We start from the raw sequence: 19,203 nt of genomic DNA on the forward strand, positions 1-19,203 counted from the left end.
TCCTTTTTTTCTTCTCTCCCTCCCCAATGTAAACTGTTCATATTACTTTAAGGTAGGAGAAATAGTTCACATAAGTGATCTAGTGCAATTCTATTACAGTGGATTAATATAAACCCTTCAAAGTATATCAGATTCTAAGGATCTCTTTGATCTTTCATCCTATCAATCTTTTATTTATGGTACTATATTTAAGCACAGATATGCAAGAATTTCTTGCAATTTTATTACAAGAGAAAGACCAAAGAGGAGATCAAATTAGTAAATTAGTGACAGGAAGCAAACAGTAGGAATCCACCCAATCTACCTGGATGGCTGCCAGGTTCTTCTGGTCCTGTGATGGAGCCTCATGGACAAAACGCAGCCAATTAGAATGCCGTGGATTGCTTGCATCCAAGATATAAAGGACTTCACCTTTACTCCCACGAACCTGAAACATATAAGCACAATTAAAATTGTTTACTAAATACATACAAACATGTAAAACACTAAGGCATGTTTGTGCTCTGCAAGTGAATCTTGCATTCAATGGTTACAAGGAACTGTGGTGCATTCATCTTTTTCTATAAGTACCTTTATTGACTTCAGAACAGAGGGGCAGCTTAAATCCAGCAACTGGTGTCAGCTTCCTTTGTTGAGCTCCTCCTCTCTTTTCCTAGCCTTTCCTTTGGCAAACAAGCATTATGACTGGCTTCTGGGTCTCTCTAATCTGACAGTATGGTCACTGGTGCTCTTGTTCTTTCCTCTCTCTTTTTTTCTTCAAGTCCTGTTTTTCCTTATGACCTCACCAGAAACTGAGGCAACCCAGAGGTCCTTCCCCATTCCAATCCTATTACCCCTTTTCCAGATTTCCTTTCCGAGTTCTCCTCTTTCACTTGTTCTGATGCCAGCATTTTACTCCTACAGTCTACCCAATCCTTCTCATACTTTTCTATCTTGGGTCATTCAGTCTGTCTCTCATCACTTTCTCCAAACTCCTTTTCCTCACAACCTATTTTTATTGCTCCATCTTCTTCCTCCAACACACTGTCCAAGAGTGAACCATTTTCTTCTGTAGCCTACATGTTCTCCAACTCAATCCTCAATTTCCATTTCTCTTGTGCTGTCACAAGAGACAAGGTCAACAGTAACTTTGTTCAGAACAAAAGGGATAGAACATTCTCTAATCTTGTGCTATTCCAACCACCATTTGGTTCCAACACCAAAGAGTTCAGGCTCATTTGTGAGTTTCCATATTCCTGCAACTACCCATGGTCATTCACTGGTCTTTGCCTTGATGGTTCTTCGTCCTTCACTTTATTTTTTCATACTTGATATTTTCTAGGCTCATTTGTACTTTGCTCATGACATTCTCTCTCTAGGAGACATGATTCACCCTCTACGGCCAGTTCCTAAATCCATCTATTTCTGCTAGTTTCACATCTCCAGAAGCATCTCAACCTTAGCTGACAACCATCACAAATAGAGTATGTCTATATCTGAATTCCATTTTTCCACCACATTTGCTGCTTCTCTCTTCTATAATCTCACCAGTTGTTCAGCCAGCTTCCAAGCCCAATCTGAATTATCATTTCTGTCCCCATTCCCATCCCCCTACTCATCACTAAATCTTCTTTTTGCTTCTTTATCACCAAATGTAACTTTTATTTTTCATACAAATTCCAAATTCAGTAGATATGCTTTCATTATTGTTAACTCTTACTGCACCATATCAATCCTAAATATCCCAGAAACTTATAAAACACATTTTGAAACTATATTCCTCATTTCTTTTTCAAACATTCTATGGGTTATTTTAGTTATGTTTTTTGTTTGTTTGTGGTTTATTGGTTTTTGTTTTGTTGTTTGGTTTTTTGGGTGTCTTTGTTGTTTTGGTTTTTTGGGTTTTTTGTTTTTTGGTTGTTTCTTTTTTTTCTCTGTTTGGTTGGTTGGGGTTTTTGTTTGGTTGGGTTTTGCCCTTTTTTTTTTTCCATTTAGCAAGGGCAAAATCCGTCTTGTCCTTGGATGGAGATCCATCTTCAGATTAAGGACCAATACACCTGCTTTTATCAATTCCATACATCCTATTTTACAGTTCACTTGAATATATTGTATTCTTTCTGGGAGAAGAAATTAAACATACTTTTGCATATCACAAACTAAAGTAGAAAAATTTCTATACAGTTGATATTACCTCAACTAAGCAAAATCCACTGCTAAATAATAAAGGATTTGGTCTTCTTTATAGATCAGAGACCTAAAAGAAGTGTATGATATACCTATAGTCAACATAGTGAAAGACCTACAAATAGTCCTCAAAAGCCTAGCCACCAGTAACTGAAAACATACTATAATGTCTTGTTTTGTTTAAAAAGAGAAAATAGGACCTTATCCCTGTTTCCTCTAAATAAAGGAGTAAATCCACAAGAGTTGAGGCTGCCTGCTGTAGTTCAATCAACCATCCTAGTCTAGGACCCACCTATTGCTGAGGTCCTTTCAACCACTGAGACCAAAATGTTCCTGCAGCTTTTGTAACCAATGGAGTCACCTTGGAGTTTCTACTACCAGTGAGTAATATGACCAGACAGGCAGTCACCTTTGGTTTCCCATGGCAAGTAATTAAGTAGCAATTTGTTTTATACCTAAGTATAGACAGACTTTGGCATGAACAGAGAACAAGGCTGATTCAGATTTATGCCTGATAACCCCATGGCAAGAAGTTGCCCCATTTTACACCACCTTTAATTAATTGTCAGCCACTACAGCAAACAAACCTAAGATGCATACACATATCCAAAGCATGTACCAGACATGAGAACACCTCAGACTGATGTGTCTAAGAACTATTTTATTGTGAATAAACACAAAAGTTGTCACTGAACTAATTTAGTCAAATGGCTTCACAGTAAGATGTAATACTTGACATTCACTGTTATTGCATGGGTGGTTTTACCTCAAGATCAATCAGGACATCATTGAATTATGCCACATTAATGAATACCATGTCACTATTCAAGTATTCAGAAAAAAAAATGAGCCCCTATTCATCATATAAGCTACCATATGAAACTCTATGCAGGCCTAGATAATGTCTAAGCTGCTTGTAATGCCCATTAACAACACGTACTACCCCATATGCTAGCCTTTTTCTCTCCAATGAAATTACATCCAGATTTTAAAAATAGATCCAAAGTTGTCATGTATGCTGCTTCAAAATGCTCACAAGTGCAATTTCAAACATTCTACCTTGCACACCTGGCAAGAAAATAATAAAAAGAAAAATCACTGAAAATAAGCAGATGGTTGTCTTTGCTGAAGGCAGTAAACACACTGCCTGCTTTCTGGAAAACATTTTCTAAACCCTTAGAAATTTCAAAATCTGTGTTCATTCAAACAGTCATGTAAAGAAAAGCATTGTTTTCTGCACTGCATTTTTTCGATTAGCTGAAAATATGATTTTTATTGTTAATAGAATAGAACAGCTACATTCAATACTTCTGCATCCTCAGTTTCAGACTCCGTCACAGAGCTCACTACAGAGTAGAAATGCACCTTTTAACGTGCTGTAGAAAGCATTAAAAAAACACTTGCAAAAGAAACCCAAGACAGCAACTGTTGATTTGCTTACTCTCAAAGAAGTATTGGGACATTGACAACATGGTACATTTCTTTCCAGCCAAAATATAGAACAAAAGTTTTCCATGTTAATGAAGCTCCTGCTGGTACAGTGTTGTTTGACCTTGTCAGAGACAGAATGGTTCAGAAAACTCATTCCTAGACTTCTGCTAACATTTTGTGGAGCTTTCACAAGAAGAATTGAACTTCATGTTCACTGGAAGGATATCCAAATTTCCTAAATCTCCTTATGCAAATTGTGTCTGATCTTCTGCAAATTCAGATTAGAATACTAGTGCCTCAAACCCATCAACAAGTACTTTCTAACACCTTAAATAAATCATATAACTGAAGATGTGAGGCTAACATGCCCAGTCACTTTCAGGAGTAGATTCTTCTCATCGACAAAACCAGAATATCACTAGGGTACCTGTTCCAAAAGCCACTAACATCAGTATAATACAAAGTCATACAATTGACCTGAATAAAGATTACTAAATCAAGTTTTAAAAGAGCTGATTAATAAAATGTAGCTAAATAAATGAACCGGTAAGAATATTAATAAATATTTTGGTCACCTATCTATCCCAGTGGAGATTAATTGAAAAAAACCTGAAAATCTAGGATGCAGATTTGCAACTGAGATAGAGCAAAGTCACTGGAAATTCTACTATCAATATCTGACTGTTGTATGCAGCAAAAGTTATTCTCAATGCAAGTTACTTAAAATGCATCCAGATACATTTGTCTAAGAAATTAGAAAAAAAAAAAAATCTAAAAATTAAACAAAGATTCATGTGAAAAAACATTAAAAGCAAACAATTTTAAATGTAAGTTCTACCTGAAGAGTAATGACTGGGAAGGTAGTCTTCATATGGAAAAACAAATAAACCAACCAACCACAACCTACATTGCTAAGAACTAGATTTCTAATATTACATTCATCTTGAGAGCAAGCAATGAATTCCTCAAATTAAGATTTACTTCATCATGAGACTCAGAATATTATTTGTCTTAATACCTTATATGTAAAAACCTTCCTATGCCAGAATCACATCTACAGGCAAAACACCTCACCATTAGATTAAAATGCTTGACTTCTCATACCTCAGTCCTAGACATTAAAGCTCTAATCCAAAAGTGGTTGTAGTCGATAGCAGATTTTTTAGTTGCCTTCACTAGCTTTCAGGTAGGTTTATTTAACTGCAAAAGCGTTGAGAGTAAAGTAGTAGAAACATACATTCATTTCATTTCCTAATATAAATAAACATGAAGTTTACCTTCCATTGAAAGACTGATTTCTGGCATGTTTCTGTTCTTCTTGGTTTTAATATAACAATGAATAAAACAATCTTGGCAAATAGACAGAAACCAAACCTGAAATATGTAACATTGAGTGCTACACAGCGTATTACATGCCATCCAATCTCGACCAATATTTCTTTATGGTATCTCAGATTATTTGAGGAAGTACTAAGTCTTTCCAGCCTTCCCTGTTTTAACATTTGTCAAAGTCATCACCAAAAGTATATGCTTGCCACAATAAAATAGTAGTGAAATGAACGTCACTTTCTTGGTTGCCAACAATAAAGAAAATAAACTGAACTAGTATCTTCCCTTTGCAAAGGAACATCTGAGCCTCCAGAGGCAAAAGCTTCTGTGAACTTTAATACCTAAAAATTATTCTGTTCTTGCCCTAAAGCACTTGCTATTCCAGCAAATACATATAATTTAAAAATGCTGTGCCAAGTATACTAACAGACTAACAAGGCAGCATTTAAAGTAAGAGTTAGTGGGATACTAAGAATAAGAGCAAACCCCACAATTCATCAACAGCAACTAGCTGTGTGCATAACTAGTACAACATGCAATTCAGTCTAAGAGATAATGTCACAGGGTTTGGGGGATAATGGGGAGGTTGTTTTTTGACAGAATTGAAGAGCACAAAGCCATTTGGACGCTTTCTTGACTTTTTATTATTATTACCTATAACTATATGGTTACCACAGGTTTGGTTTCCTCCTCCCTGCCCCCTCTTTCATATCACTTGTGAATAAAATGTTTTAGCATGTAGCTCTTTACAAAGATAATAGGAAGATCCAGGATGCTCCCCTTTCCCTCCAATCCTCTGGAATGAGCAAGTGTAAACCTTTGATTTTTTCAAAACTATGCAAGGTACAGGCAGACTAATGGCATTCTGCTATACTGAATTTAAACACAAACTCTAATATACTCAGAATTTTATTAAATAAAATCACTGGACCAAATAAATTATTCTGGGTTTCATCTTTTCCAAAAGAAAACATAATGTGTACAATTCTCTCTCAATGTGCTGTCTTAAAGATGGCAACTTGCAATGCTGGTCTCACAGAAAAAAGAATAGTTTGATCAAAAGAGACCACATCTGCACAACTAGAAATGCATGTGGTAAACTGCCTTACAGAAAACTATTCCACAAAATGGAAGCTCAGATGCCAAGCATCACATACCAAGAAAAGAAACATTCCACAAATGTTCATTTTTACTTGACTTGTGAAAAGCCTCTCCTATATAGCCTTCTTTCTAAAGGTGACCTCTCCGAAAACATGTTTTTTTAACTCTCATCGGACTGTGAGGTCAGGCTTTAGTGTGACTTCATCCAATAGCCTTCAATTAATTATTTGTAACATTTGGTACAGCTGACTATGCACAAACTTGGCTGGCTGCTGTGACTGCCTCCCACAGTTTCTGGAATAACCATCTACTTGGACTGTTCAACTTTTTACTTTCTGCATTCCTGGTCTTGATTTTCAACTTCAGACTACTCTCAACATGATTTAAATTGCATTATAAAAGCTCACATTCAGATCAACTTCAGTAGACATTAACAACTTGGGTTCAAATCATCAGGAAGTCATAAAATTTGGTATGCAGGAGTATTTTACAGGTTGTCAAAACTAGGTTACAAGAAGATATTATCAAATGGGTTTAGAAGAGCTCATAAAAAACTCATTTTCTGTTTTGCTGTCAATGGGGTCATATTAGTGTCATCAGTAAATACATGTATTTGCCTTTTGTTTTCTATCTTACAGAAACAGATAAATCTCATTTAATCATCAGCAATGAGGCCTAAAGACCTTCTCACTGCTATAATCCACCTACCATCCCTTCTGAAAACCTTGTTCCAGCTCAAGTATTTTATTGATTTAAAATAACCTGCAGAAACATCATGAAAAGGCAAGTGAGCCAGGGCACATTAACATGTACTATATTCAGCAAACATTTGTAATAAAAGCACGTTGTAATGTTTGTATTGTTTTGTTTTCAGCTAAGAACAAAGATTAAACCAGTTGTTCCGAGTACATAACCAAAGGAGATAGGGGACCGAATTGTCTACACCCCCTCTCTGGAAAAGGCTCATCTGGGCACACTCCTAGATTAAAAAAGAAAAAACAAACCAAAGTGGGGGTGGGCAGAAGGGGAAAAATAAAGGTACAGGGATCCACATACTTGAGTTGTCATCTAGTAATATTTTGCCAGTCACTGTATTTATATTGAATTTGGGTTTAATGAGATGGGCTTTTAGCATTCTCTCACTCATTGGACCAGTTTGTAGAATCTATTTATAGCTCTTCTAAGACCATATCAAAACTATACTCTCTCTATAAGCTGCTCAACAATGTTAATGCTGGAGTGTTTTTCAAACAAATGCACAGATAGTGCCTTAAACCAGATGTCAAACATAAGCTTCTTTTGTATAGTGCCACGCAGCATAAAAGTAATAGTCATCCTTCCACTTCTAATCATATCAAGCTGAAGAAGTAGAAAATTAGCCCTCTTCTCAGTGTAAAACAGGACTAAATATGCACTCAACACAAACTGTTTAGCAGGGGGAAGGCAATTCTGCTCTAAGAACTAGAGCAGAAAAGAAAGATTACCAAGATGGAACACAAGCACTAAAAAACAGATGTTAATAGTAAGTTGGAAATGTTATTACAAGTATTGTTCAGTTAGTGTAATCTCCTCAACTGGTAAACTCAGATTTTTGCTACATGCAAAGACAGCTATGACAGAAACTAGGATGGGTTAGGGACTTAATTACAAGTTCTAGTGTATAAACTAATATTGCTGCCTAACACACATTAAAAAGCTCAGAACAGCCCTGAGATTTGTCGTGCCCTCATCTGCTCACAGCAGTAAGATTTTATTTTGCTAAGGGTTTCACAACTACACATTGCATTACAAAGTTACTAAAATCTGAAAACCTTCACTTTTGAAACAATTGCCAAACCCTAGCACAAGTGTCACAGCAGCAAATGTTTTATGTTACAGTTGGTAGAAGCTATGAGCCGACATTTGTTGATCAGCATAAATCAGTATGTCGGTAAATTACAATAATTTTCCCACATTCAAATTATTTTAATCTTTTTTATTTTCACATTTTTCAGTAATTTTTCACAATGTTGTTATATTTTTATGTTTTTCTTCATTTTTTTCCCACTTCATTGATTAGAAACTATATTTTGCAATTTCTTCATTGTTTTTAAGAATGCAATCACCTTCCACACAAAAACCCCTATTTAAAGGCATCAGTAAGTACAAAATCTTGTTACAGTATCTTTAAGCTCAAAAAAAAAACCAAAAACAATGTCACTCCAGACTACTCACTTCCCACATGAGCCTGCAGTCTGTGTCATCATCCAGTTCTTGCGGCATTCGCTTCTCCCCAGCAAAGGGGCCAAATTTTTCACCCTAAGGAATAATAACAAAAGAAAAAGAATCAGTGGAGGGGGGAGGAAAGAAAATATAAAAGGGGGGAGGGGCAAGTGAATCATCAAACTCCAGCAGAGCTATGATTTTTAGTTTCAAATGGAAAATGAGAGTTTTTCTTTGTCATTCTACTATATGCCAAAAAGTTGTACATCCTTTAGGGTTCAACTTCAAGCTCATTCCCATTCTTTTCATTGCTTGGAGAATCTCTTAAAACCATACCTTTCCTCTATATGTTCACGTCCCCTTCGGGAAACAGCGTTTTTCTTCATTTTAAATAAGGCTGAAATTTACAAGTTAAATTTCTAACATTTCTTGTAAGATTTTCAGGAAGTACCTTGCAATAGACATCCAACTAAAACAAAATATTTGGCAAGCACAAAGTTTACATTAGATTTATTTGCAAGATTATTTGCAACACCACTTTTTGAAGTGCCACATCAAAACACTGAATAACTGAGGTTTTGTTCATACAGAGAGATTCATTTAAATACGCAGGGAGCATGCACGTGTCTGTGAATTAAATCAAGCCTTCATAAGCAAAATTAAAATGTTATACCACCTGCTAGTCATAACACATGCTGTGAAAGCATCCATTGATATGTTCTTCCAAAAGTTTGGGGTATCAGTGGGTTTTTTTCCTTCACAGATGTCACATTAACAGCAGCATAAATTATTTAACTAGTGTTTTCTTTTTACACAGGTCTATCTTTTTTCCCCTCTCCTGTCCTACAAACCAGAATGCAGAATGTTATGTTCCTTTAGGCAGTACTGGGATCAAAAAGCTATATATTCTTTTAAGCATTACAGATTAAAACTATATAATGAAAAGCAACATTGTTATTTCTTGAAAACAACAGTATCTTGGCTAACAAAAGTATCGATCTTGTTCACACATCCCTTCCCCCAGGCACATTCCACAATTCTAGACGCAGCCTGCTACATGTTTTCCCTCACCTGGTTTTGACAGACTGCCTACAGGTAGACTGGAGAGGAAAAAGTGGAATGTAAAACTTCCAGGATCATTCCTCTTAGAAAGAACCCACCAAATAATAATAATAATACATAAAAAAAAAAAAAAATGCTTGTATTTAAAATTAAACCTGAAGAGGCAGTAAACAAAAGAAAACTAGTGTTGTGTAATAAGGCAACAGAATTGAGGAGCAACATTTTAAAGTGTCCACAATGAAGACTTCACGAGAAAGAGCAGTAAAGCAGAAGGTAAAAACACAAGAACAGCAGAAGACAAATGGAGCCCAGAGTAGTAATGGAGACACAGATGTGGGCAGTGATAACAAAAAATGGCACTATGGGACTTCATGTCCTTCACATCTCAGTGGTCTCTGGATTGCCCTTCATCATTTTGCCAATCAAATAAAGTCAGGGTTCCTCCCCTGACAGCTTTACCAATCCTGGGATTTAATACCCAAATGGAATTTCCCTTCTTCCTTTACCTCATCAGCAATGAAGATGAAAACAGGCCAACACAGTTACATGTGTGCAGCACCCCAGCAAACATACTGTTGTCTGATAGGGGCCACGCAGGTACCACATGGGAGGCAATTCACTTCGATCACGTTGTTTGCTTAGGTTAAGGAGGTGGAAGAGTTGAGGTGGTGGCGAAGGAAATGAGCTCTGGAAACACGTGGTCCTGTCCAGCCTCAGTAAAGACAAGGCAGGTCCTTTCTGGGGCAGTCACTTCCCGCCAGGCTGAACTGGCATTTCCCATTCACTTAGAAAGCAACAGGTAGTTTTGGTGGAAGAAGAAAACCAGCTCACTGTAACTGCTGACCTCAAAGAGAGGGCATAATTGTATCTACAAACTCCCTCATTACTCATAGCAGTTGTCAAGATGAGAAGTTTATGGGACTATGATCTAGATTATTTCTATAGAAAGAAAACAAAACAAACTCCGTAAATTTAATATGGAAATTATTTGAAGATGCAATGAATTAGGAACCTGGAAAAAAATAGTTTTCCACACTCACTTCAGTGGCAGAATAACACCTTTAAGACAGCATAAAGATAGTAATTTCTTCCTTAAGTACCGTGGAGGCTTCCACAATACTCACCTCAGTAATACTTTCATCCTTACAATCCCAAGGATCCCTAGGTACCTTATAAAGCACCTACAGGGTTATTTCCACCCATCACTGAAGCACACATCACCTCTGGGATAAAACACAGAAACAGCTTAATCCTGTATAATGACTCAAAACAAGAAACACCATGCATCATTCTTACCTCAGCTACTCCAAACCAATAAACCCCGACTGCAAAACTTTTAAGACTTTCTAGAAGCTCAAAACAATGACAAAAGCAAAAGGCAAGATGTCCACCTCTAAAGTAAAGTAAATGTAACATGAACAGGTGATTCAGACTTTGAAGCACTTTTTATAGCCTCTCATATTTTAAGAGGAAGCAGAAATTAGAGACAGCAAAATCTGATGTCTTGAAACACAAAGGTCTATGGGGATGTGTAGTTATTTATTTAGTCTTTAAGAGCATTTTCTTCATATATATATATATTTGTTAGTCATACTTAATGAGCATACTGTCATATACTAGCATATATTGATTAAAAAAATACTAAGACTTCAGCTTCTACTCTGAACAATAGAAGTGAGGCATACAAGACAGTCAACCACAGAAATTGTTGAAGATATGAAAGGCACATCATTCAAATGCCAAGAAAGCTATTTTCAACAGTTGCTTTTGGGAAAGCAGCAGTGACTAATCTTCCAACCACAGCACAACACTAAGAAATGGGTCTGATGATACTGGTGCTATAATCAAAGGCCAGTTATTGGAGCAAAGAAATTTACAGGAGAATCGCAGCTTCTGTTAAGGTAACAAAACAAAACATTTCCACCTTTTATGATTAGACAAAAGCTTGGAAGTACAGCATAATGCCAAGAGGTACAAAAGCAGATGACAGACAACAGCAGTTCAAAATTATTAACTAAACTTTGTTAATAGCAGAATTTTCATAGATCTAATTCATCATGACTTAGCAATTGTATAGTTGGTACTGCAATTTCTGATTATAAGATTATCTGAAATGTGTTTTACTTTCCGTTAAGATAACTGCAGTTCTGTGATAGCAATTGAGATAAAATGGTGCAGTATTTGCTACTCAGGAACAAAGACCTTATTTCACAATTAAGCATCATATTCAATATCTTCTCCAAATCCCAAAGTTCCAAGGAATTAATCTAACAGCCTTAAGCTATTATGTGTCATAGCCCTGCAATGTAGTACTGCTGCTTCATTACTGGACAGGAAAATGTGTTGATAGCACTTCAGATGTGATTTTTCTTTTCATGGAAAAGAGTAACACACAGACTGGCTATATTCAACATATGATCTGTGTTACTTATACAAGCATCCTTCTCTGAACAGCTGTGGTGACACACAGTGCTTAGGTATCCAACCATTTTTAGGAATACCCATTTCAACCACTGCCCACAGTGCAACTAAAGAGCTGGTTCCTCAGCCTACCAAACTGCAAAGTCTGTCAGACACATACTTCTGATCCAGGCCTTGCACACCACAATTATCTGTGCTCCCAGCACAGACAATTCACTGCCCAACAAAAGACAAGCCTATAACACTGTCACCAGAAATTACAAATAGATCTTACTACAACCACCTTTACCTTCACATTCCACATGCAACATGCCACATTTACAACATTTCAGTTTTGCTAGGGCATCCTGCATGACATGCTCACACTGGTAAAGCTGCACAGGCAGAGATCTGACAGCATATACTTTGCCTGTATAAAGAGAGTTCAAAAGCAATGTGGAGTAACTCAGGCAAAAAAATGCTCTGTTATTCCTAGCTCAACTCTTAATTGACTTTCAGAATTGATACTAACACATGGATGACAGTTTCAGCGTCACTCTAGACCTTGGTCTATTTCAGAGTCACAGGGATTAATGTATGCCAGCAGTATATAACCTTCCTTTCTGTGTGAACTCCCAGAGTTTTCAAATGAAACTTCAGAACCTCATTGGAAAGCATTAAAGTCAACTGATAAAAAAAAATCGTTCCCCTTCCACTCCCTATTAACACTCAAGGACACTTTAAAAATGAGAGATCCCTGCCCTGTGGTGCCTAAGCCTTGTCAGCAAAACTACTGAAAAACTGTGCAGCCCTCCCAAACCACTCAGAGCCAAAGCCAGGAGAAAGATAGAAAGCAAAACCTACAAAACCTGTAAAAGTGTATACTAATGTAGGGTTCATAATTTTAGATGCACCTATATCTGTACAAACAAGCCACCCGAATGGTTGTAATTGGGATTTCAGATAATCAAGAGACTTTCAATTCAACTACAAGGTGTCAAGGGACATGACCTGGCTGGGATATGAGAGACCTGCAGTTCAACTCAGCCACATTTTTCACAGGCCTGGCTTTATTATTCCCAAAACGATTAATTAAATTACCCATCCCACCAAGCTCCAAGAGCAGGGGATAACAGGAGCCCACAACGGACAGTTCTTGCACTGCAGAGCAGCACCACGGGCCGAAAACAGATCCCCAAGGAGGCAGCCCCATCCGGAGGAACCCTACCCTGGGGACAGCGCCAGGAACACAAAAGAAACAGGGAAAAGAAAACCCACACGGAAAACTGTCCTCCGACCCCACAGGGCAGCCAGCGGCCCGGCCCCTCCGCCGGTGTCAGCGGCCCAGCTGCGGCCCGCACCCTTTCCTGTCCCGAGCGGCAGCGCCGCGGGCACGGCGCCCCAGCCGGGGATCGACTCCCTTTTACTGGGAGGGGGTGACCGGTGCCTCCCCCGCGGGAGCCCGGGCGGACGGAAGTGGAGCCAGCGCCGAAGTTGGAGCGGGGCAGCCCGGCCGGCGGCGGGGGCGGAGGAGCCGCCCCGCTCTGCGCTTCTCCGCCGTGCGACGTGGCAGCCGCTCCCCGCCGGGACGGGCCGTTACCCAACCCCCCCACACTTTCCCGCGGCCGTCACTCACCTTTTTAACTCTACGAGCCGTGTAGAGCCCCATCCCGTCCTGCACCCGCGACGACTTCAGGGCGAACCGGTCCGGCACGTACATGCCCAGCATTTTGCACCGACTCGGGCCGCCGCCTGCTACGGGGGAGGCGGATTACCGGAGACTTCCATTGCACCGGGGGAACAGGCAGGAAGAGGGGCTGGTTGCGGGGCTCTCCCGGCTCCCGAGGAAGAGGGGAGGAGCCAGGCCGGGGCCCCCGCCGCTGCCGGGCAGCGGAGCCGCGGCGGGACGGGACGGGGGCAGGGGGCGCGCGGCCGCTCCGTGAAATCACGGCGCATAAGGCGCAGCCCTAAAGGAGAACAAAGATGAACATATCATAACCGTGTTTGGGCTAAAAAAATAAAACTCTGTCTTCTCACAACGTACTGAGCAGGGGCATCCTACTCTGACTGATACTAAACACAATCTAGGTGGAACAGGTGTGGTCGTTATCACCTAAGAGAACGTATCCTGTGGGCAATTGCCAATCTAAAGACACATAAATCTTCAGTTTTGGTCAGCCTACGGCTCTAACAAGAGTAACTTGCCAAACACCTCATCAGAAAACACTCAGAGACAACCAGCCTTGCAGCTTTAGGCGTTTTGAAGGCTGCACAATTAGTTGAGTCTTGTTTTAACACATATCTTGAGACTGTTGGATAAGGCATCCTTTAGCTGAATATTGCTCTGTATATGCTAGAAGGATTATGTAATGCAACATGCAACTGTGTAGGCACTTGGCTCTTCAGGACAGCCCTGTCCAGTGGTAAGATTTTGTATAGAATGGTTATTACTTTTCTTTCTGGGCTGTTGGCTTCATTCCAGCACCCAGGCTTGTGCAACTCTAATAAACAGGATCTCATCTCTGAGTGCTTCAGTGTGACTTTATGTTGCACACTGGGTGACAGAACCCTGTTTTGGGGACAGCACAGGGAGAAACAAGTTACACTTCAGCAGGTTCTTAACATGACACCAGTACTACTTTTGTTTTGTGTTTTTTTTTTTTTTTTTTCCACAAAACTGCAAGATCCAACCTTGAACTTCTTCTAGAAAGCTGATCTATTTCAGTTGGGATTTCAGCCCACATCATACATTCATACATATTGTCAAGTAGTGACCATGGTAGTTGAAAAGGGACTTGTTACCATCTGGTTAAGCAGTTAAAAGTAAGTACCCAAAGCATGTGAGGTAAGCAGGGGGGGAGGGAGGAAGAACAAAACACACACACAAAACCACAACACACAAAAAAAAAATGGAAAAAATTGCTGTACTTACAGACATTTTTAAATTGTGCTGCTAACATTAATAAATAGACCACTGGATTGTAACTGCCCCTTTCTCTTAGTATTCTCCTAGAGACCTAAGTGGATGGGTAAATAGTAAAAGTATTAAAAGTTTCTATTTCTCACCAAAGTATTAGAAAAAATGTTGTATTGTTGTCAGTTGGAAGAAGTGAAAAAAAGTCAAGAATTTTATTTACAGAATGACAGTGCACAGATCAAAGTGTGAATTGTTTTGGATCAACTGGATTTTGCCATAGGCAGACAAACAAACAAACAAAACCACCACCCAGGATTAGCTGGTGTATAAGCCTCCCTTTGACTACTTTATTGTGTCCTTGTATATTGTGCACTATGCCATTTTGCATTTAGTATCTATAATCATACTGCAGATATCGAAGCTTTTTTTAAAAGCTAATTATATCCTCATCAACATACATGTATATATACACAGATTTGTATATAATGCTTCATGATGTCATTAAATATATGATCAACTGCTCTGGTAAATTAGATGAGAACCTCACTTTGACAAGCAGAACAAAAGGAAGAGAGAATCCAATAATGTGGTTGGAAGAATGACTCAGAATAAAACCAATCATACACACAGATTTTACACCTAGATTAATAGCCTGGGCACAGTTAATTCAGTAAAAAAATAACATTAATAAAAATGGAGTATCTAAATCTATGTAAGTAATAACTAACACCTAAAATATGGATATATCAAAAATAGAGGAATTAAGGTGCCTAGACCAACTGCTTCAGTTTTAAGAGTAATAGCAAAATTTAAATATTCTTATAATTAAGATTCAGCTTCAAAGCATCCATATGCATAATTGAACATACTTAGTATTTTTCTAGACTAGAATACTTTATTGAATGAAGGCAAATTGTCTTAATATGTATCAGATAAAAATGTTATCATTTTTCCTCTGTCTCTGACCTTTTCCAAGGGCTATTAATATTTTTAAATTATTTTCTACTTTATGAAGGACTCGGTATTTCTCTCTTCAAAAGAAGAATTGGAGGGTGCTTCATTCTGAAGCTTAAAAGATCACATTCAACTTCACAGAAGTGGTACAGCTTAATTTGGTATACATTTACATGTTTTGGTTTTAAACTCATTAAGTAGGCATGACTAGTTATTTTCATTTATAAACTTCATCTATTCTTATTCCAACATCAAATGCAGTTACTTACATCTCATTCTGTTTAAGCAAAAAAAAAAATTACTGTGACATTGGACAAAACACATACCCGTTTCCCCTTTTGTAGTGTAATGGGTGTTGTGGCATTAATCTGATATTCACAACTGCCTGCACCAGCATTTTTTTTAAAATTAAAATTTAATCAATCATTTAATCAATTTATAACATCAGGTGTTATAAATGGGCTTCATGTTCCATTGATGTCAGTGTTTGTCCTTGCTGGTTCATACAAGGGCCACTGAGGGGAATAAAGTCAGACTTGTTGAGCATGAAGCTGACAGGTGCCTCTGGAGCTCTCAGCTGCCTGTAGAGGCCTCAAGAACTTCCTCACCCTGATCTGGTGGCCTGTAATAGACACCCACAACACTATCACCCCTGCCAGCCTGCCCCTTAATTCTCACCCATAGACTCTCAACTCACTCCTCATCCATGCCTGGACAGTACTCAATACATTGTAGTTGCTCTCTCACATAAAGAGCAACTCCACCATCACCACCAGTTAAAGGAATTTTCTTGCTGACAGAGCTAATTAATCTCTAAAGTGACCGACTGAAACAGTGACTACACACTTTTCTTACAATCACTGCAGATACACCAGGGATTGCCGGCATAGCTGGCAGCAGCATGGGAGCATGAAGTCATATCATGCAACACAACTACACTGACAGAACATCATAGTGCTCACCAGGTCTCAGATTTGTGAACCATAAACCCAGACCATCCGGACATGAAGTGCTTCCATGGGTCCATCTACACATACAAAGAGCCACTAGATAACATGGAGCAGGTGAATAGCTTTCTACTTTATAAGCAGAAGCTCTACTGATCAACATACGGGACAGACCTTGGTCAGCTTGTTTCTAGCTCATTTTCCTAGAGACTGACAAAGATGTGTTTGTATGCACCTTCCAAAAGCATTCTCATCAACAGGTTTTTAGTCTCTGTATCATGACCCACATTGACCCATCAATTTCTTCTCAGAAGGTCACTGCCAAACAGAGGTTGTCTTTCACTAAATATTTCAGCAAGTAGTATATGTTCTATGTAGTTAAATCACCACTCTTCCCTCACTTACTGGCTTGCTTTCTTCAAGTTCCACACTCCTGATCAACAGAAACACCTGCCAAAGTCATTTTCTCTGCTCTGTTTTCAAGTATTCATTTTCTTGGCACTTGCACTAAAACAATTGAGGGGAGGGTGATAATCAGTCCAGAAGTGTTTGTGCTCACAGGAACAACCAGTTTCATTGCCAAAAGTTACTCAGTGCTGTCTACGTGGCTTAAATGAATTGATGGGTGGTACCCACTCTAACAATGTCTACAAAATTGGGTTGCATGTACAACTTGGGCAGATCACATGCAGAAACCACAGTCACTCAGAGAAAACACAAATGGCTTGTCTGAGAGTCCTTCACTCAGAATAATGACACCACAGTCATTATTCAGCAAAGCAGATCTACCACAAACAGGTTAAACAGCAGGAGATGTTGCTCCAAGAATAGGAGGAAAGTAGCTTTGATATGCTACAAGATAAAGTTATTAGTTCCCATAACTAACAGTACACATACCCAATAGGGTCCTAAGAGATTTCAAATATTCATTTTGTCTTTAGCCATGGTCCTGGAAAATGTATTGTAAAGACAATCCAGTGTGTGGCAGAGTCAGAATGTGAAGAAAAAAAACCAAAACCAACCCCCACCCACAGGTTTTACCTTGTGATGCAAACTGCAATTAATCCAGAGCATCTAAAAACAAATAAAGACGGTTATTGAAATAACAGTTCAAAATTATTTGGAAAGAGTGAAAAATTTTACTGTTTCTTTGTGAAGTCTTACAAGAACCCCAATGTATGAAATCTCAGCAAGTCCCTTCCTTCTTCCAGAGGGAACATTGAGTTTGTAAGGAAATGCACAAGCAGATAAGTTTCATGTTTTCAATTCTACTGTGTATAATGCACTTGCATTAGAAAATCAGAAAAGCAGACTGGCACACACATGAGCGTATTCATTGTGTGAGATACATAAAATACATTTCAGCTAACACAACTAGGAGGTTTAAAGCTAGAATAAAGGACTTTTGGAACTTGGCACCAGTCACTGAACAAGCCTTTTTTTTCAGGAGGTAGGGGCTCTTCGTTTGGGGTTTTATTTCCTCCTTTAAGCTAACAGTGGCTTCTATCACACCAGCACAGGGCTTTTGAAAAAAACCTTAGAGGTAAGTTTCATCATTCTTTCTATGTTGCTTCTATCACTTGCAGGGTTTCTGCTTTATCTGCTTCATTACAGTTTTAATTATTTCCTGTATGCAACTGTAGTGTTTTGTTTCTTACTATTATTAAGGTAATCACTTCTGGTTTGAATTCTTAACTAGCTTCACGTACTCCAGTTGCTATTTACAAAGTACCAAAAAGCATGGAAAGGAATACATGAGGACAGCTGGCTCCGTTTTTATTGGCCTAATTCTTTTAAGAAAAATGCTTTGATTGTTTTAACATTCATTTCAACTAAGCCAGTCAGAGGAATTGTTGGGCACCATGTAATTTTACCTCAAGTAAAATAATGTATTCTGAAGTAATACATTAAATAAAAAACACATTTTGGTGGTAACGTTAAACAAGTAACATAGTAAATAAACAACGAAACAAGCAACAAGGAAAATTATGTAAGAGGCATAACACACATTTTAAATTGTTCTAAACTTAACACAGAGAAATGCTAAAAAAGTTTGATATTTTTAATTCCTTCCTACCTTACTTTTATTAAATAAAAGGTACCTTTAATATTTATATAGTAGGTCAAATACATGTTATTTTGCAAACTACTTCAAACTAACTTAACAGAGGATACTCTCCATATATCTTGCTTTCCTGTTGTTCTGCTTTTTACTTCCTTAATTTCTTGGTCATACATGGAGCTAGTTATGCTCTGGTTAATATGGAGCTATAAAGCTTTCTATGGCCTATCCTAGGGCAGGCCCACAGCCCGCACAATGCCAAGCAGTTGAAAAAAAATCTTGCCCCTCCTCAAAGAGCAAACATTGAGCTATAACTCATTTGCAGTGTAGCACAGATAGAAACTGAAGATGTTGAACCACTGTTTCTATGTTGCTCTATAGTTGCTTGTTCAGAACTACACAGAACACTGAGGAGAAACCAGGGCATCCAGCAGCCTGCAGATTTGAAGCCTAATGGTGTCAGGAACTGTTTACATAACTTTTTTGGAAAGAGGAAGAGGTATTTTGAGAAGAAAGTTCTCATGTAGTCATGGGAGCTGCTATGTCCCAAATGAAATTCCATGGCAGGAATCCACATGTGGTGACAAACAAAATAATTACAAGAGTTGCTTGTCTGAAGTTACAATACTTGTTGC

The 19,203-nt window shown here is 38.4% G+C and overlaps 1 protein-coding gene across 1 annotated transcript in view; it reads right to left on the reverse strand.

Moving 5' to 3' along the window:
* Positions 1 to 13,417, reverse strand: part of PRDM5 (PR/SET domain 5) — a gene marked incomplete at its 5' end in the record, with an annotated part of 82,163 nt that extends 68,746 nt beyond the window's left edge. The window contains 3 exons of the mRNA XM_080344311.1: positions 305 to 427; positions 8,239 to 8,322; positions 13,325 to 13,417. Of these exons, the coding sequence (XP_080200437.1) occupies positions 305 to 427; positions 8,239 to 8,322; positions 13,325 to 13,417 (300 nt within the window). The remainder of the gene's footprint in view (positions 1 to 304; positions 428 to 8,238; positions 8,323 to 13,324) is intronic.
* Between the last annotated feature and the right edge of the window lie 5,786 nt (positions 13,418 to 19,203).

Source organism: Nesoenas mayeri, assembly GCF_963082525.1.
Source record: "Nesoenas mayeri genome assembly, chromosome: 4".
Classification (NCBI taxonomy): Eukaryota; Metazoa; Chordata; class Aves; order Columbiformes; family Columbidae; genus Nesoenas; species Nesoenas mayeri.